The sequence below is a fragment of the Myzus persicae genome, unplaced genomic scaffold (genome assembly GCF_001856785.1).
Source record: "Myzus persicae strain clone G006 unplaced genomic scaffold, MPER_G0061.0, whole genome shotgun sequence".
Classification (NCBI taxonomy): Eukaryota; Metazoa; Arthropoda; class Insecta; order Hemiptera; family Aphididae; genus Myzus; species Myzus persicae.
In genome coordinates this window covers 209,049-229,794 of record NW_019102905.1, presented here as the reverse complement: position 1 = coordinate 229,794, position 20,746 = coordinate 209,049, and the positions used below count along the sequence as shown (strand labels likewise).

Sequence of the window (20,746 nt, the reverse complement as noted above, 5' to 3'; positions counted from 1 at the left end):
ATATTATGTTGTATAGGTACACGCAACAGCTGTCAACTTTCGATAAATCAAACTATTACTGCAGCGGATCAATATTATAACGAAATAAAAAAGATCGCTTTTAAATACATTCATAATAGTTATAATACGGACACTTGTGTTTTTGGTAACCTAGTTGGAATATTCCTACATGAAATAAAATTTTTTTCATTCTGTTTGAACTTATAGTATCGTGAAGTACTATTATAATTTATAGATTTAGCTGTATATTTTGTTTTTTTCATAAGTGTCTATATACGTGTGGACTCAAAAACAAGAAATTAAAACCGTTTTTACCTCCTGCACCCTTCGGTATAGGATAGACGTGTCCTGAAGCAGAGGTCTTTTAGATACTATAATAATACATATTTTATATAAATTACATTAAAATTATATCGTAGCCCGTAGATACAGCGGTGAAAGCGATACGTGTACTGGCGTGAGTGAGTGCGTGACAATACACTGTACCCGTCTTCGAGTCTTCGGGTGTTTAAGACTCGCGTAAAAGTCATCGTCGCAAAATTCAGTATACAATATTATAATTACTAACCCGTTTTCGTTCACCTCTAACCAATCTACCTGATATTACTATAATTCGCGAAAGCGGTGCGTTTTCATCGTGTCCTGTTCGGTCGTGGTTATAGTATGTTATGTGCACGCACTCGCGCGAATATATTGGGTGAATATTTATTATAATGATTTGATAATCTCCGGGCCGGCTCATTCGGTTTCCCCAATAGCCCTCCACTCCACAACGTCTTTACAATGAACTATATTATTATTTTTACTGTCGAATTTATTATAATAATACAATATTGTTGGCCCGCTCGGAACTTTTTTTTCCCCGCTCGCGTCCCGCCGAATTCAAGCGAGGTTCGCGGTTCGACTGAACTCTGTTTTTATACATTATAATAATGTTATATAATAGAGTATAAGTATTATTTATGTATATTAAGCATATTTTTTTTATTTTTTTATTTTTTTTTTTTTTGCTATCAATTCGTTATAGGTAAAACTACTAAAACTATACATAAACGAGTACTCGAAACTAACAGTTTTTAGTGAAAAAGAAAACGAGGGAAAAAATCACAACGCGGTGTCGGGTCAAAAGTGTATAGAATAATATATATTATATATACATTATAAGTATATATTTGTTTAAAAATTATATTTTTTTTTATTTTAAATTACAGTCCAGATACTGTTTAATATAACTATTCTGAACAGGTCTTGTGGTAATAACGGAACGGAACTATTATTATTAATTGCGCCACTTACGCTATTCGATGAACTATAAACATTTTATTGTATATTGCCGATTTAAAAAAAAAATCTAGATTTATGCTTACTGACGAAAGTTTTTATCCAAAATTGTAATCACTTCTAAGAAGTTAAAATAATATGGGTAACAATAGAATCATATTATTCACCTAGGTATATTTTTTCATTTTTTCAATTTAATTTAGTTTTTGCAAATAACTATTGTTTATTATACAATATTATAAAAAAAAATTAAAAGATCGTCATAAGTCATAACTTTTTCAGTGAAACACGTATAGTGGTCACTATAAATACATTTGCCTGATGGCGTTATGTTACTATACTTATTATAATATGGATACTAATTTATGGAGAGTTACATTATACATGAATCCTCGAAAGGATTTGTTGAGACATTTACATTTTCAGAGATAAGACCGGGTAATGGCTGAATAATTTTAGCATATTTTTCATATAATTATTTTGATAAAACGTCAAGCCAGGTATAAAACATATGATTAATCTCAAATTTTGTTTTGCGTTGTTAAGAAGCGAAATTCGAAATAATTCAATGCTAATTTTTAAATCTCACAGGTATCACTTTTTCAGTTACCTTTTTAACTGTTTTATTTTATTTTTTTGTTTTATCGTCACAAGCCAAGACAAATATATTACACTAGGCTATAGGTGTATTTTCAGTGTGACTGTAACGCAAACAATAATAATAATTGTTCAGATAATCACTTCGTATTAACACGCGACCAGCTATGTTTTTACTGCATTGCATGCACACACCACGGGAACAAAAAAAAAAAACAAATAAAAAAAAAATTATGGTCGTTGCTGGTCATTATTCTGTGCAATCGTGCTACTGTCTCTAGTCTAAACGCTCTTCAAGTCGTTTCCCGGATGGCGTCCAAAAAACCGCGACGTCGCATCAGCGTATTATTATCATACACCTATTATATGTGACGTAAACACAGTCGTCATACTGGGGCCGGGGGTTCTAATACACTACCATCGTTACTATTACGATGGGCACTAGTATAATAATAAAATGGAATAAAAAAAATTTTATGTCGACTACGCGTATAATACTACCACAACGGACGACGTACACTATAAAACTGGTTTCATTCGCCTAATTATATTCTGCCTGCCGCAACAATATTAATGCGAGTACGACTGTGCGTATATTATATAGGTATAATATGGACGACGACGTGTGCGCGTTGCTCGCCGAATGGCAAAATGGTGAATAAACAAACAAACAAACAAACAGACAGACAAACCGACGGACGAAACAACCGTTACCGGCAACACCTTGACCCACAAGAATAAAATGTAAAACGTTTCCTCTGTACTTCGTACGACGTGCTTAATTGACGTAAAAACACACACAAATATAGTCACGCACACAAGCACACACACATACGGTGTTATGATGGGATTGGTTTCTGTTCGCACGGGCAACGGAAACGAAAAAAACAATTTAAATTTTGTGACTTTTCGCGCGCGGACTGATTCAAGTGCAACTAACCCCCGCGCCCACTCCTACACGTTGCACGCCCGACTAAATGTTGTACACGACAGTGGGACATAATATCATCGGCACAGTGTATTACGGCCATTGTTGTGGGAAGAAATTATATCTAAATCTTTATCGGGATAAGGATAGGTAAACAATCATTAATATAATAAATTAATAACATATAGACGGTTATCCAGATATAAAGATAAATTAAGTACGACGAATTAAAAAGTATAAAACGATAAAAGATAATTATTTTGTTTTTAACTAAAGCGTGTAGATCGCAAATAAAGATCAATAATTATAGGCGTTTGTTGAACTACATGATATACCATTGTATCTATAAATTACATTAGCGAAAAAGAATGTCATGCATCACACAAAAATGGGACTCTCTGGCTCTGGCCTGATTATTATAGTATATAATATATTATTATAATGCATAATATATAGGATGGTTCATCGAGCATGCGAACTCAAATTTTTGCATTGATGATGAATTTATTATTTACTGTGTTATATTAAAAATTTCACTTTTCGATATCTCTGCGCCTCGCCGTGTTAACGATTATTATTGTAATATTGGTCGCCGACGCGTATCACGCATAATATTATTATCATAGGTACGGTCGTACGGAGCTGCGCAGCAATGATATCGCGTACCCGGATCTAGCTGACAGCTTTTTTTTTTATTAACCCTTTGGGTGATCGGTGACGGCGGAGCAGGTTTCACTTTCTTATCGGCATACAATAATAGTCATATATTGGTGTATATATATACATAATACGATAATACACGTGATACCGCCGATACCGGTTTGAAATTCGCCCGTGCGAGTATATAACACAACTGGACACTCTGACAGCGGAGAAACAAACGAGACGCGGCGCTATGGTAATGTACGTGTGGTATGAACGTATAATAATACATGTGTGGGAATATATTATTATCATATCATAAGGCGTATGCGCTATGGTATAAAGACGGCCCTATTAAAATTTATAATATTATAATGTATGTACGTTTCGATCATAACGCACCGAGCTCGAAACACAAGCAAGCGCTATAATACTTTAGTGGTTAATATTTTATTCCGTTCGCGGATTGCATCGTGGGCAGGGGTGGTCTCTTCAAGACATCGTGGGCGCAAGTGCGCTTTTCGAAACGACATCGCTCACGCCGCGGGTGCAGAAGGGAGAACATCATCACCATTATTATTATTATTATTATTATTATTATTATAAGATTCGAGGCTGTCAGCTGCGTATAATAATAATATCATTAGGATAAAGTGGGTAGGTAGTTGTGTTGTATAGGTAAAGGTTAGGGCGCGAGAGGGATCATCGTCGTGTCGGAGACGAACGTTTTCCGCTGCTCGCTGTGGTTTGTATCGATTGCCTCACGAACCGGGGTTGACGAATCTCGTCATAATCTCGGCACATCAATAAAATATTATACAGTGCGAGGTCGATCGACTCGTTTCGTTGCAGACACACACGAACGATAAGTTATTATTAATACCTATAATTTTAAGAACACGGCGCACCGTGGTTAGCGTATACGCGGATATACGATTCGAGAGACACGAACTCCGTTTTCGGTCCCGACGATTTTCCGATAATATTTTTTCCATCATTAAATCATATCTATATAATTGCTAAATCCATCCGGTCGTGCCATAGTACATTATTAATCCTTACGGTCGGCAAGACGCCAAAACGTCACTGACAGGGTCCCGCTATAGAAACTACCAGTCGTCCGAGAGGCTTATTACGTCTATTTAATTTGGTCGTACAACTATATGTTGTGGAAAACTTACGCGATGACTTTTATTTTCGAAATCGATTCTGACGCTTTTCCCAACCACAACCAGACGAGTCGGCGAATTCGGTCCGACACCGTGTACAAAAATACTATAATGTAATATTTAGGTACAGTTATTGTCATTACAATATTTTAACGAATATACTAATTCTATTTTATACGATGGCAGTTCGCATATATACTATTATTATATATTTCAGTACACATATATATATATAAGTGTCCCCGCGGTCGAGTACCATGATATACGTATATTTATATACGACGAATCAATTTCCAGCGGTCCGCTGAACCCAGTAATGACCGACGAGGTTATAATATGACATAATATTGCGTTGTACACAATAGAAACATATTTTATACTATTTCGTCGAGTGCGTGACACGAGTATTTCGTTTCAAACAAGTCGTCTGTAGTGGCCTATACGATATCACGTGTATTATGATTATCGTACACCATGTTGTATTATTTGATTCAAAATTATGCATAAAATAAGCGATCGATCGGCACTGTTTTTAATTATTGTGAGCTATAATAATGAATAATTTAAGTACAGAAATATCTAAATTACAGGTAGGTAAACTGTTAAGTTGTGTAAAGTGCACTGCAGGCTATTCTGTGCACCCACTTGCTTATGAGAATAATAATTTTTCAGAAATTCAAATAAAAATAATAGGTAATCAATAAGTCATTTAAACAGGCAATTAAAACATAAATATTTTATACTCTAATGCAAACAACAAACAAGATAAACTTTTTTTGCGAGTTGGACATTTAAAAAAAAAATTGAACAGAATATGGTCCGCATAATATATGTATGTGATCTGTTGATTATTATTGACTTCAGTGATAATAATAGATTTAATTTAAATATTTTATGTTTGGCTGCAATTTCACCCAAGATTAGTCATTAAGATATTAGTATAATATTTCGCCAAGAATTTCTTCAAATCGTTTATTCCTCTGATGTTTTTGCAGTATACCATATAATTATTATACTTTCTTACTGGATAATTCGTTGGACCTATATTATTCAGTGTAAACCATTTTTTTTTTTTTTTAATAACAATCTGAGATACGGCGCAATAATCACTGTGTTTATTAGGTTTATGGCAACTCTACCCACCACAACAAATTATACGTACACAATAATAGTTTTATAATGGTATATTTCACATTGCAGTGTACGCGCAAGCTGCATCCCTTATTTTGTGCGCAAACGTGTTCGAGACCAGATTAGAAATCATTTCGTCCGGAATGAAAATAATAACCAGTTGTGGCCTGCAGCCCTTATAATATACACATTATACACGTCTTGTGTATTATAAACATTCATAGTATAATATACGCGCAGCATCAACACGAAACATTATCACGGGTGGGACTTTCTCTGCAGTCACTCTTGCTTTCGTCGCGATCACGATAGAAAGTTCTAAATGCGCTACCGACCCGACCCGACCCCGACACACACACACACGCGCGTAGATTGTATATAATAATATATAATATATATATATATTGTAATGTATAGCAATATAAGCAGCCGGACGTTTCATCACACGTTTCGAACTTGACCTTACGACCGCAGAGGCGCTTGGCTCGTAATAATGCGTTACATATATATATAGCATAACCTATGTTGTATTGTTCGCACGATAGCCAATAAATCGACGTCGAAAAATACACATAATAATATAATAAGTGTGTTTGTGTGTGTGGATTATATTGTGTCGCTACGCTATTGTTTCCGCTGCGGTTTGTTCTACGGCGGTGGTGTTTATAGGATAAGATTATAGAATAGCTCCAAAAGCAAATAAAATAATAAATATTCCACAGCCCGTAGTCGACGAACCGTAGTCCGATTGAGTTTGCGTGAAAAACGCGCCGCGGTGAGTGTAATACAATATGCAAAATATTATGTGGTTTATGTAGGTACAAAATATATAATAATTGTCGATATTTTGTCACTCGGTGTCGTTTTCAAATCGATGTCTTCATCAATTCATATATTATAACCCGCAGCTATAAAGGTAATTGTGAGTGTTAAGCATGTTATATTTTATTTGATGATGATATCATATAATACGTTTCATGTGGTTTGTATCATTATTATTGTTGTATAATATATTCGTGAATGTTTTTTTTTTTTCTTAAAGTATTATGATATCATATGTTTTTCTTATAGTGTGTACAGGCAGGCCGACAATAATCAAGATGTAAATCCATCCAACGTTCTAAACTGCTCTATCTGGGATGAGAAAAAAAACAAAAAACCCGATACGGATAATATACTAATATACACACGATTGGTGGATGCTTTTATAAAATATACGATACAATATACAGGTATATGTTTATAGGTAACCGGGTATCAGTAAATTACGATGATGGATGATGTAATTACAATATATGTTCGAGGGAAAGGACGCTGACAATGATGACGGCCAAGAATACACGATGAAAGTAACAAATGGAATTTGATCGTCATTATATATTATGTTGATTTCGTTTTCTTGTTATTATTATTAGTAGGATTGTGTTTCACGGCGTGTAAGCATACGGACAAACGTGGAGATTTCTCCGATCAACGCTTGTTCGGGTGATGTACCAAGCCCGTAATAGGTAGGTATGTTGAGAAAAAAATTGTTAATGGTCACTCGGAACGATCAAGAGGAGACCGATATTCATTATATTTTACTACACACACCCACGTATAACTAACCACACATGGAATTCGACGAAAGTTAGACAACATTTTATGCTTTGACCTTCTTTAACGGATCTCTTGGTTTTGAATCATTGACCAATAATTATTGTTTATTTATTTTGTTATAAGTACAATTTTATTTATAATACTGTGTTCAAGGTGAAAACAACCACTATATTTTATCCAATAATAATAAACGGTTGATAATGCCATGAAGTGAACCTACTTAAAAAAGTTGAGGTGCCAAGTAACTACCAACATTTTATAACATACAATAATTATTGTTAATGTATATATTTTGCACACATTTTTAAACACTTATCATCTATAGTTATCTCTAAATTAGTTACTGCGATATAAAAAATTTAGTCAGTTGATAAAATATACTTATCATAAATTATTTTAAAACTAATTCATTACATAGTGTTTTAAATGTGATATTTGTGTGAAATAAAAGAAAAGAAACAAAATAAAATAAATAATGTAACAATGTACAATGTAAAATAAACAATTAATATTATGTTTATTGATGACTGCTTATATTACTGTCTGTATTTTATAGACATTAGACATTCTAATAAATTGAATAATATGCTCATGTCTCATTTTAACGACCTTATAGAAAGTTAACTCATGTTCATGATACCTTTATAATTTAAATAAATTAATATTTCTCTAAAAATATTATAAAAGCAACTAAAAATTATTTTCAAAACGGAATGCTCATCTAAATGTCTGATGAATAATAATTTTTAAATAAAAATTTCTGTAAAAAGGCATTTTATATAATATTGTTCAAAAACTATGTTGTAAAAACAGCTAAGTGTAATTAAAAGAAGAATGTATTGTTTGAAAATATAATAATATCATATTATATAGGTATGTATAATATATATACATGGCTATGTCGGTAAAATTTAAATAGCCACGTATGGAATCGTTGTAAAAAAAAATATAGAAGTCGTGGGCGGAAATTTTTTGTTTCGTCTGTGACCAAACATCTTCTGTGTGCAGCTTACGAGCAACGACAGCGTACCTATAGAAATACCTCGTTAACGTGTTATAGTTACGTCAATTTTTTTTCTGTTTTGAAAAAAATCTTTCGTATGGTATGGTAATATAATATATAACAGCTTATCCGACAACAGGTGTGTGTAAAGGAATAGGACATGTCTTGTCCACTCGACAATATTATTTGCACAGGTCGCAATAATTATTACTATTATTAGGAGGTTGCAGGTATAGCTATTAGTGTGCGTTATATATTTATAATAATATGTTATGTACGAAAACCCATTTACAGGTGCGGTCTGGCCGGGGTTGTGTCGTTATATAAAAGGGCGGGGCCGGTCGATCTTGTTAAACTTCTTACGAACGAATTTGCCGGTTCTTAATACGGCGATATAATTTTGTATTATGTGCACTGTACTACTGTGTGTGATTGTATTTTAGACGTTCGTGCGGAAACAAAAAGGCAACTGCCCATAAGCGGGTATACGCGTTGTCGTTTTGCGGGTTAGCCACCGAGCTAAACTTTCCACTGTCAATCGAGCCTGCTGACCATCTATCGACAGAACTTCATTAATAATAATAATATACCCCGAGAACGTCGCACGCCGTACAGGTATACCCAAACTATACCCGTATTCGTATTTGACGTATGTATAATTATTATTGTATATAGTACATATTTTACTATAGGTATGTTACGTCTAACACAATTGTATTTGGTATGGTCAGCAAGTCAACGCATCGTTGACACTGCAGTGAAGAAATCGCACGTCTTTCGCTCACTTACGAATGATATCAGTGTACGCGAGAAGTCAGATAGATACCGGCTGCAGCCCACACTTTCTTCGCAGCGCGAAACTATCGACATGTCTTGAAAACGGGTTGCATTCGATGTCGTGGTCGGGTCGCCGACGCCCGAATAATTAACTCGCGTTATGTGAAATCACGATTACCTGGCTGTCAATTTCAGGATGCATTTATACGAAACGATTAAATGAATAAATAAACGGTTGAACGATTGAACGCCGTACCTACTGAAAATGTGGTACCAACCGGCTACTATACCGATGTAAATATTATAATAATATTATCATATGCATAACGTCATAATAATATTATACGAACATAATATATTATACTATATACTCTGCTCGAGTGTCGGAGATATTATTAGCTTGCGTTTAACGATTTTTATGTAATCACTTTCAAAGTTTGTCGTATGCGCGCCAGCCGCCAAACGTACCTATAATGCTGCAGTCTAGTACATACCTATATGCATAATAGTCATTAAAATAGGACAATCCAGTTTGTTGTTAACACACTCGACAAACCTTGAAACACCCGGACCCCGGTATGATGTAGGTATAATAATAATATAATATTTATTAAAATACGATGCGTGTTGCGCAATGGCTTATCGGTTCAGCCATGCGCAAGTATAGATATACGTATGGTACAGGTCGGCTAGCTCCGAACGCGCTTAACCATTACCGACGAGGTCGCCCGAGTTCTTCGGTACTTATATTTTTAATATAATTATGTTAAATATTGAAGCGATGTTCAAATCTGTTTTCGAAACCAACCTCACAAATATTGTATTCATATGAATATAATAACACTCCGGGAAAGATGATAATATTACGTAATAACATAACACTGCTGCTATAATGTTTTATATTTTTTCCTTTTCTTGCCGACGAAGACGACTGCGACGTTTGAGGCGTCTATCGTAGGCGTTGATACACAACATAAAAAATGTATTTAATTTATAGGCGCGAGTGTTGAATATTAAGTTTGCGGTGTATGAGTATGCGCCTACTGAGTTTTCCAAAACAACATTTAATATCGTAACAGTCTTGTAAAATAATTATATTATAGAGTTGCAGAAATAAAACAGCTAGCAACATAAAACATGACGACAAGTAGCGTCAAGAGTATTATATTTATATTATGGTATGCATAATATTATCATATTATATTATGACTTATATTATTAAGATGAGACATCGCGGTGCCCGGCTGATGGATATCTTCAATGGGCGAGATTTGAAAAACCGTCAACACGGTGGGGTGATTATACTGTTTACCATCCGCGACTGTCACGACCACGATTTTCGCCCACAACATCGACTGTAACAACTCGTAAGTTTTGCGACGAAAATGTAGAGGCAGCCGCGAGCAGGCTTTATACCGCTCGAAGCGTGTGAACCAGTTCGGACGACGGCCACACGCGCGTTTCTGCGTTATAATAGTACTCGTACATATGAGTATAAATTTATGCAAATCGGTCGTCCGCGGTTTCTATAATATTATGTGCTTTTGATTCGAGTTTTTCGTGTGCCACCTCCCACGCTGTCACTTGTTTTTCATCGATCGCGGGGGCTTTGGTTTCTCGACGATATTATAATAATATTCAATAAGTATAGTACGTATATATTTACGCATCTCCTACATGGTTGTTTCCTTACTAGTCAGTACAGTCACTGACGACTTGTCCAATGTCCACGATACATTTGAAGTTTGTAGCAACTAGCAGCTGGTATATTATAATATTGTGTGTGTCATATTGTTATTAAATAGTTGTAGTAGGTACATATAATTTCTTTTTTCTTCTTATTTTTTTCGCGCAGTCCGAAAGTGAAATGAAAAGTGATCTGTAATAAACACGCGCATCATCGTGTTATGGACATGTGAAAACCGAATTTGTTCACACGATTTTGCAGCGCCACCGTTTTTCCGGAAAACTATTGAAATTTCGTCGACTTTTATGTTAAAATATATTATTATTATTAAACTGTTGCAACGATAATAATAACATACCTATCGTTCAACGACGCCGCCGTGTAGGTATACGCTTTCGTCTCGGTCCGGACAATAATATTATGTCCCCCGCGGATCTCTATCTGACACGAACAGCATAATTGACACGCATAATAATAATAATAATAATAAAATATAATATATAAAACACGTCGTTTAAACGTAGTGTGTAAATTGTTTCCGCTAGTCTCCTCTTACAGCGCATCGATTAACCACGCCGAAAAATATGTAATGTCGTATATACACGTCATTATTACAATATTATATTACATTGTGTAGGTACCTTATAAACTGTACGGTATATATTATTTTCATCTCGCTCAATTACTGAAATCAGTTATATTCAATTACCTATACGGCTATACAACAAATAATTATGTATGCGAGAAAATCGATCATTTTTTTTTCAACTCGATGTCAACGTGTAAATATTATTTCATCGTGTTGTCACTTCCAGTATATGTGGGCAGCTGTGATGTATATTATAACCTATTTACGTAGGCATAATAATGACATATCGTTCTAGAAAAACCGAGTAAACACAGCACTGTATGCACACTGCAACGTGCAGTACTGTATACTAGGTCTCTAATACGCACAATATACGATTTTCCGAAGCTTCTTTGCTCCGAGATCCCGAGTGATCGGAATTCGATTGACCGTTCACGATATAGTATAGATTGCAGTGTGTGACCATTTTTCGAGTTCTGGTTTGAAAATCGTTTAATTTTTTAGAAAATCGATAGTTAGCAATGACCGTCGCTCTTGTGACTGGACAACTATTATTATGATAATAGTAATAATAATAATATATACTACACTCATGTTGTCATCTGTATATTATTATAATATAGTTAGAATACATAATATGTATTAAATAGGTAAGACAGCCGACAGGTATAGATAGGTAAACTGAATGTTGTTTTCTTTATTTCACAAATTTCAAATATTAGTCATGACATGTTTGCATGTATATAATATACAAATAAACTCGAATGACACTGTATATGTGCCTCTTTAGTGGAACCGTGACAAGAAAACCATCGATTTGGAAAGGAAATATTATGTTTACTGTGACCCCGCCGTTTTCGGTTAAAGTATTTTTCAATAATCGATTCGCTGTTAAACATCATCGTGAGACGGAAACGCCCGCCGTTTGACTATCATATTTTATACGACGATAATGATAATTATAATACGTTTATTAAAACATTATATTATATTATGCGACACGAAGGTAGACAGACAAGAATTCGATTATGGCGATCGCATCAAGGTTGTTTGGCATTTACACATTGAACACAGAAAATCGACCGCGGGTATCGTCGTTCACTTCAAATGAGGTTTTCAAAAGTGTATATTATCTAATTTCAAGTGATAAATATTAAAATAATAATATAATATAGTACCAACAAGTCATTACACTGTATGACGTCTAACCGGTATCTAATGGTATATCGATATAATGCCGTTTTCCTTTCACTCTCGCACCCGTTGCATACAATAATAATAATAATAATAATAATTATAAATGTATATTATGAATCCATCATATATACGCCGTTACGGGGCTACGATATAACATAGTTTTCGAGTGACGATATCTTATCGTTTGTTACAAATTGCGATTATGATTAGCTGTCGGTGACGAAAATCGCACATGTCTGCAACCCGCAGTGTATTGGGATAATATTACATTGTGCCTCGATGGGAGGTAAACGCGACGGAAAACCACACTAAATCCGGCGGACGTTCCTAGTTATAATAATATTGTGTGCGGTAGGTATACGAGCAATTCGTCAAACGACGGCGATGACGATTGTTGTCAATGAAGTGGTTTGTGACGATTAACTCCTGATTTACTGCGATTACGATTTTATTCATCCCGTAACGATCTCAATCAGAGATACGCACACTAAAAGAAAGAAAAAAATGGTTCACAAAAATGTAGGTCGTTCGCGTACCTATATATAATGAGGCATGTATACTATATGGAGGTTACGACATATTGTTAATTGTCAGGCGTTCGGCGATCGACAATAATAAAGAAAAATGTTATAACGTCCAAACCTAAAGCACATAATAATAATATAATGTTATTATCCACTATATATGCACCGCTGTCGTGTTTCATATTTTCGTTTAATTGTATTAAAGACACGACAGCGACAGCGACGACGAGGACGTTGTGTAACACAATTTTTGTTTTCTATTCGCAAACCAATAATTTTGTCATCACGTAATATGCGAAGAACCGACCGTAATATACACGCGGGAATGGTAATTATGGTTCGACGTTCGCTGGTCGTAGACTTTGAAAAAACCGCATTGTCGGTTTGTCCTCATGAAAAATTTCGTCATGTGTATAGGCGTACTATATTTATACGTCTTGTTATGTTTCCGAAATTCCGTCAAACACTGCCGGTATTTTAAGAGTGATATAATGTTATTTAGACATTAAATAAATAAATAAATTCTCATAATCGACTCACTGGCCGTTATTATTGTTATAATCCTATGAATATTTACAGTTCTCGTGCACGTTATTCGTCTCCGCATAATATTCGAACACCGTGCACTGCGCTGCAAGACGGCAGCGCCAACAACACTTTTGAAAATGGATCTGACACCATTCCGCACATTTTTCGAAAACGATTAATTTGTATATCAACATTATATGCCGCCCTATATATTAATATATTATTTATTTATATATATACCGTGTACGCTACGAGACATCAACATAATATTATATACTAGTATATATATATATGTATAATAAGACTTACACGGGCGGCGTAGAAGTTCTTGTGGGCAGTCCTCCCTGCGGGCTACTATAATATTATACTACACTGGTATAATATGGGTATATGCACTGCTCAAGAGTATGTTATAATATATAAACTATAATATTTTATATTATATACGTGTACCGCGATGCGTATACATTGTCCGCGGTCGGTGCTTATAAACCTAAACATATTATTATACACATTTATTGGATCCGTTTCGGGAATATCTGCATAATTTCTAATATAGGTACATACTTACCTACATTATAATAGTGGACATAAGTTGGGGAGGGGTCGTGGTGTGCAGTTGCACCCCTTGGATTTAAAAAAGTTCCAAAACTGGCCGGTTATACGGTGTACACAAAATAATACACCAATATGTATATTGTATATTATTATATTAATAAAATATTTTATAATATGATTAATTAATAACCCTTCGTTTTCATACTTAGAATGCATCTATTATACAATTTATTTGTTTTAATTTTATTATTTAAAAAATATATTTTTACTTTACTTTTTCAAATACATTTTAAAACCTTTGGGAGTTCATTCGTGCCTATGTAGGTAAATTTAAAAGTTAAATTAATTAAAAACAAGAGAAAATTGGTTTTTTTTAAGTCAGGAGAAATTTAAAAATGGATTTCTTAAGATCTTGCACCCCAGCAGAAACTGAAACGACACCCAAGAATTTCACAACTGCCAATTAAGTATAATAAGAATCATATGACCTGTATTATATCCATTTAAACCTATATGACGTATAATATATTTAGATGCAAATATTCGTGTGTAAGGTGAGTGTTATCTAAAGTCCGTGGCGATCGAAAACTTCTATAATTTGATATGTTACTTGGACCTGTATATCGGAAAATATAGGTACACCTGCAACTTTTCATATATGGTATATGGTTAACACGTGTCTTCGGAATTTTGTCGGCACACAAACGTGTATTTATATATACTATATAATACATATAGGTGTAATATTATTTTATAGAACGATATAGGTATATAGTCGATATTATAGGTATTTATACATACACATATATATATATACCAGCTCTAGTATACCTATACAGTGTTTAATCCATATATATATGCTGATACGCGTTGAATATATATATTATATATATATATAATATATATACCTATATATATGTTTCAGTCGCCGCCGCCGCCAGAAAGAACGATAGCGCGAAAATCGAGTGTGGTCTGACTGGTTTTCGTATCTGTGTGTATAATAATAATAATAATAATAATAATAATAATATATCTAGTAATGGCTGGTAGTCGTGTATAGTATTGCTGGGAGGCTTCCGGCTCCGGCCGGCCGGAGGAATTGTGTCAGACTCGCCGTCGTTCGTGGTAACCCACGACCATACGCCGCCGTCATCCGGCGATTATTTCCCCCCTTCTCACACCCGTCGTTGTGCCACATTGTCTTCACGACGAAACCGCCAAATCTTCTTTCCCGGACAAATCTGTTCCTTCTTCTTCGTATTATTATCATCGTTATTATTATTTTACTGCGTCTCGTTTTTTTTTATTCGCTACGAATCGCATTGACCGAGAATCGTCATATCGTCGTAACCCATCGTAATGCTCGCCATTCAATAGAATCGTGAAAAACAGAGTATATATATATTATATACATATATACCTATAGGTACACTTATTGTAATAATATTATTTGCGTGATTGTAAATATACTGATAAATATTTCTAACATTTTAAACTTATATTTGACCTTTTTCCTCTCTATATTCGTTATTATTATACATTTTTTTGGCAAGACTTTCGAGATTTACGGTTCACCGTAATCCGTATAATATTATATTCCCTCTGGAGTTACTTGGTGGTTTTTTATTTTATTTCAATTTATGATAGCTGCTACCTACCTGTAGGTACATTTAAATTTCGAACGACACGTGTGTTATTTGGTCGAGGTGTCTGGAGGGGAGATGAGAGACACCGTATACTAACGAGGTATATGAGTTCTCACAAAACTGTCTAACGTCTCCGACGGATTTCACCTGGAACCGCTATGGCTGGTCGCGCCAACAGGTTCAGTATCTTTTACATCAAGAATACAATCACAAAAAAAACCAATTGGGTACATTGATCTGTTCTTATTCATTTGATAAGTATTTTGGAACGTGATTACGTGAAATTTGACAATAAAACACTATGCCGATTACAAACAGTATATATAGGTATAATAACGTAATAACGTTATACATTATATAAGTAGTAATAATAAGTAATAACTAATAAAAATGTATTATTATTAGTGTTGCGATGATATTAAACACAAACTTAAATTTCACTACATTAATATAATTATGTTGTACTATTACATTGAAAAGGAATCAAATGAATAATTTGAACGTTGTATTGCAGAAATACCTATGTCCTCTTAGGTGACGAGTAAAAAAATGCAATTATTTTGGTTCTCTAGAGTTGATTCCGAGTTATTTATATATGCCACCAAATCGGTAGTATGAGAATCATTGAAATAGCCGTCGGGAATAAAATATGCGCAACCACTTTCGCCGCCAACGGGGAATACGATTTTTAAGCACGAAAAACCTATCATTGAAAGACGAATGCTATTATATTTATGTACATACACACATGCCTCAATTCGTGTTTAAACGCAATAAACTAAAACCATATTCATACGAAGAAAGTATTTATGTGATGAAAAAAAAAAAATGCGAAACAAAATGCGGGTGGAGGAGGCTGCAATTACGTTATATATACGCGAAGACTTCAACGCCCTATCGCAAATAACTCTTCCTGGATTATACGCAGCTCACACTCTCATTTTGATTAATTAATTTCGATCACTATTATTTGGATTACAATAATAATAATATTAATAATACAATGAACTTTTACTTTTCAGCACGTGACAAACACCGACGGCGCTCCTGAGAATGAGTTTTTTTACATACAACACACCCGCTAGTGATTATGTGATAATGGTGAGGAGATAAAGCAAGTGTCATCTCTTCGATAATAATCTAATATAATATAATATATATGGTCTGTTAACTATTATCAAATAACAACTATAGCCAGCTCTATATAGTGGAAAAACAATAGCTGAAAACGATCGGTGTTTCGCAAACAGTATATTATCATAGAAAAAACAACCGTTGTTCAATATTATATATTATGATCGTATAATATTATGCTAATGACAAATTTAATATTATTATTTGTACACGAATGAAAGTATGTTTTTCAATTTACGTGTTTTTTTTTCCCCCATTGTATTTAATTTATTTCAAATAGTATCCGACCTTCATCGTCTACTATTCGCTATTGTTCGTCCCGCGTGTGAGTATATATATGTATCGTTTACCATAGCGCCCCGGCGGCGCTCCAATAGAATACACCGAACAATGATAATAATATACCATTTCGAAAGAAAGGGAAGACGGAAAACGAGTAAATCGCGAGTAAATAAGATGTATGGATTTGTACTTTTATACGAATTTTATCGGATCAGAGAGTTTACAACAGAAATATAATATATTTGTTACTACAAAATATATCATCACTTATTCGGAAAACAAATAACGACTATGTGACTTTTGGTGACTTTAACGCTAGAGTGAATGACATCATGGCAGGCGCATTGCGTATCAAACAAAATATTAACAAGTATCATGAGTTATATTATGATGATTATACACTTTGTTTGATTTTGTCAAAAAACATTTTTTAGGAACAAAATTAGAGATTAGACAATAATTTAAAAATGTGCAAACGGCTAATTTGAACACAATTTCTTAGCATTTAAAACAATGCGCCAAACAAGTCAGTATAATGACTCAGATTAAAATATCTAAATTAATTAATATTTCATTACATACATTTCTGATTAATAATAACTGTTTTTATAGTATATTCCAAAAACTAATTGGTATAGTACAAGTGTATCCATCCAATATGCAGTTAATGTCTTAAAGCTCAAAGCTGAAAAAATAGTGCCATATTTCAGTAAATTAGAGGTATTAGAACTTTTAAATATTCAAAACGAGCAAACATTTTTTGTCTATAGACAATGAAATAATGTGAGATATTGACATTAAATATTATGTTGATTTATAGATTGCTGCACAAATTAGTCATTACTAATTATAAGTACATCTATAGTTAAAAATACAATTTGAACATTACTGAAATAGACTATATGTAACCGAACCAATAAAGTTAAATAATTACTTAATTACAATAAAGTTCACTCACCTTCACTTAAAGCTAAACAGTCAAAAACAAATAAGCTGGCCAGTAACAGGGCCAGAGTTCTGGCGGGCAAGAGCTTCTTGCGCCTCGTAGCCATTATAGCGCGTTCGTTAATTTCGCGGTAAATCCAAATTCTAAACTGACACTACGACGATAGAGTAAACAGCGAGCTCGTAATCCTTTGACACGCCGAACATTTCGTACAAAGTTCACAACATATTAATCTTACGCACGCCAAAAAAAAAAAATAGTAAACTTAAAAACAGTTAAAGGGTTTTAAAAAAATACTAAAATTAAACAAAATACATAGAACAAACAAAACGGACTGAAACGATATAAAATATAAAAATCTTAAACAAACACTGTCGGGAACAACCGGAAATGTTTAAACTTGTATATGCACGTAAGAAATATACGCGTGCGTTTATATGTGTATTAAATCGTAAAATTGTCGGCGAAACCACTGTGTTTCACTCACGCGATTCGGACATGGTGCCGCGGTCTGTGCCAACGAACGAATGAGGTTAACCTCAATCCACTACCGCGCGCTGGCACAACAGATCTTTCACCACGTTTCCTTCTTCTTCTTCTTCTTTTTCTTCTTCTAAACACAGCGCTATACTCGAACTATTACTACTATTACTACTACTACTACTACTACTATTACTACTACTACTACTACTACTACTACTACTTCTACAACTACTATAATAATATGTCTATATAGGTACCTACTATTATACTATATAGTAGTCACTATACTACCGCCGCCACTACTTCCCTCCCAGGAGAAGGGCACGAAATAACAATAATAGTAATAATAATAATGTTCCATCTATATTTCTAGTCGTCGCGGTCGTCGCCGCAACAGTGTAAGTTGTAGTCCTATAAAGTCACCGTTTCTGTCATTAATTAAAAACTCACCGCCGCTGACGGTATTTGCTCGTTGACCTCTGCTGCGATACGTCGACCAAATGACCCGTAACCGAGCACACACATATCCGCAGTTATGCACACTTGCACACGAACACATTCACACACTCATACGTGCGCGCAATTGTTCAAATCAAGTGCAGACTGCCCTAATGCGGCGGTGATGACCGTTCCGGAAGATCCCGCGGACGACCCAATGACCGCCGCCGCCGCCGTCGATGACGGTGGTTTGTTGTCGGTCCATAACACATACGACCGTGCACGACCATAATATGAACTAAGACTGAACTAAATACATGCGTTTGCTGATAATATGACGGTTTACTATGATAACGCAATTTGTACCTGTTATATATTATACTGTGTATGCATACATTGTGTGTGTATGCCGTAAGGGTTAGTACTGCTTAGTAGTAAACTCTGATAAGTACCAACCCGATGATATTTTAAATCAATTTTCAACAGCCCGATTCGTATATAATATGTGTAGATATAAATAGGTACGCTTACATGAAAATGCAACCAGATATTACCAGATACGCCACGTAGACATTTTCTACGGTTTAATGTTTTACACGATTTCAGTTTTGAAATTACTCAAAATGTGAAACATTCATTTATCACATTTTGTATATACAGTAGAGTACACACCTATGTATATAATATTATATAGGTGCAATGACCATTTTAATATTATAATGAGTAATAAAACGAACAAGTTTTTTTGGAAACACGGCTATATAAGAATGTTGTTGAACGACATTTACCGTCGTAAATTGTGTCCGAAAACCATGGCCGTCTTAAAGAGGGGAGGCAAGGCGGAGATAGCTCAAAGATGACCAAAATTACCTTTTTTAATTACTGTTTTCAGTGGTTATTAAAGCTAAATATCCCGATTACGGCTTACGTATTTGTACAAAAATGTCATAATAAAACGAGAGCTAAAAACATTTGGCAAGAGTAGTGATTTCTGTTCCTTTAAAGATAAGGAAGCAGGTGAACTGCAATTTGCAAGATTAAAAACCTAGTTGTACACGGCTGTACTATTATAGTTTAAATTACTAAAGTTGGTACATATTATAGGTATAAAAAAACTGATACTAATATTAACCTCCTTGATAAAACATTATAAGTTGATTTTTTATTCATTTTATACAATAAATGCCATTAACTAATTTGTCTAGGTGAACCATTCATACTTTTATACCTATATTATTACTTTGTTTCATAAAAATTAATTTTCGTTTGTTTTTCTATTCAGTACTTTTATTTTTTATTTAATTATAATATTTAAGAAGTAATTTATAAATAGAAACATTCATTTGATGTTATTTGATGTTTTTTAATACCTACGTAATTCAGTCAAATTAAGAACATCAATATTTACAATTGTTGACTTTTGTATTACTAAAAAATACATGCATAAATTACAGCTATATAAACCATATAGGTACTATATGTAATTTTTGTAGCATTAAAAGTCCATATATATGTATTATGGATGCAATTAAATAAATAACCAAGGGTGACGTATTTTCTTATCAGAAAAATAGAGGATCTAATAAAACGTTTACCCGACTTAGTTT

At 34.1% G+C, this 20,746-nt stretch overlaps 1 protein-coding gene and 1 long non-coding RNA gene across 2 annotated transcripts in view; one reads left to right on the top strand and one right to left on the bottom strand.

Annotated features, from left to right (window-relative positions):
• LOC111033359 (mucin-16-like) overlaps positions 1-18,324 on the bottom strand; it is a 78,544-nt gene extending 60,220 nt beyond the window's left edge. Inside the window, exon 1 of the mRNA XM_022314048.1 lies at positions 18,231-18,324. Coding sequence (XP_022169740.1) covers positions 18,231-18,324 — 94 coding nt within the window. The remainder of the gene's footprint in view (positions 1-18,230) is intronic.
• On the top strand, positions 1,549-7,796 carry LOC111033360. Its single transcript, XR_002604404.1, has 3 exons — positions 1,549-6,664; positions 6,820-7,097; positions 7,164-7,796. It is a non-coding gene; the product is annotated as an uncharacterized LOC111033360 (long non-coding RNA).
• Positions 18,325-20,746: the final 2,422 nt, after the last annotated feature.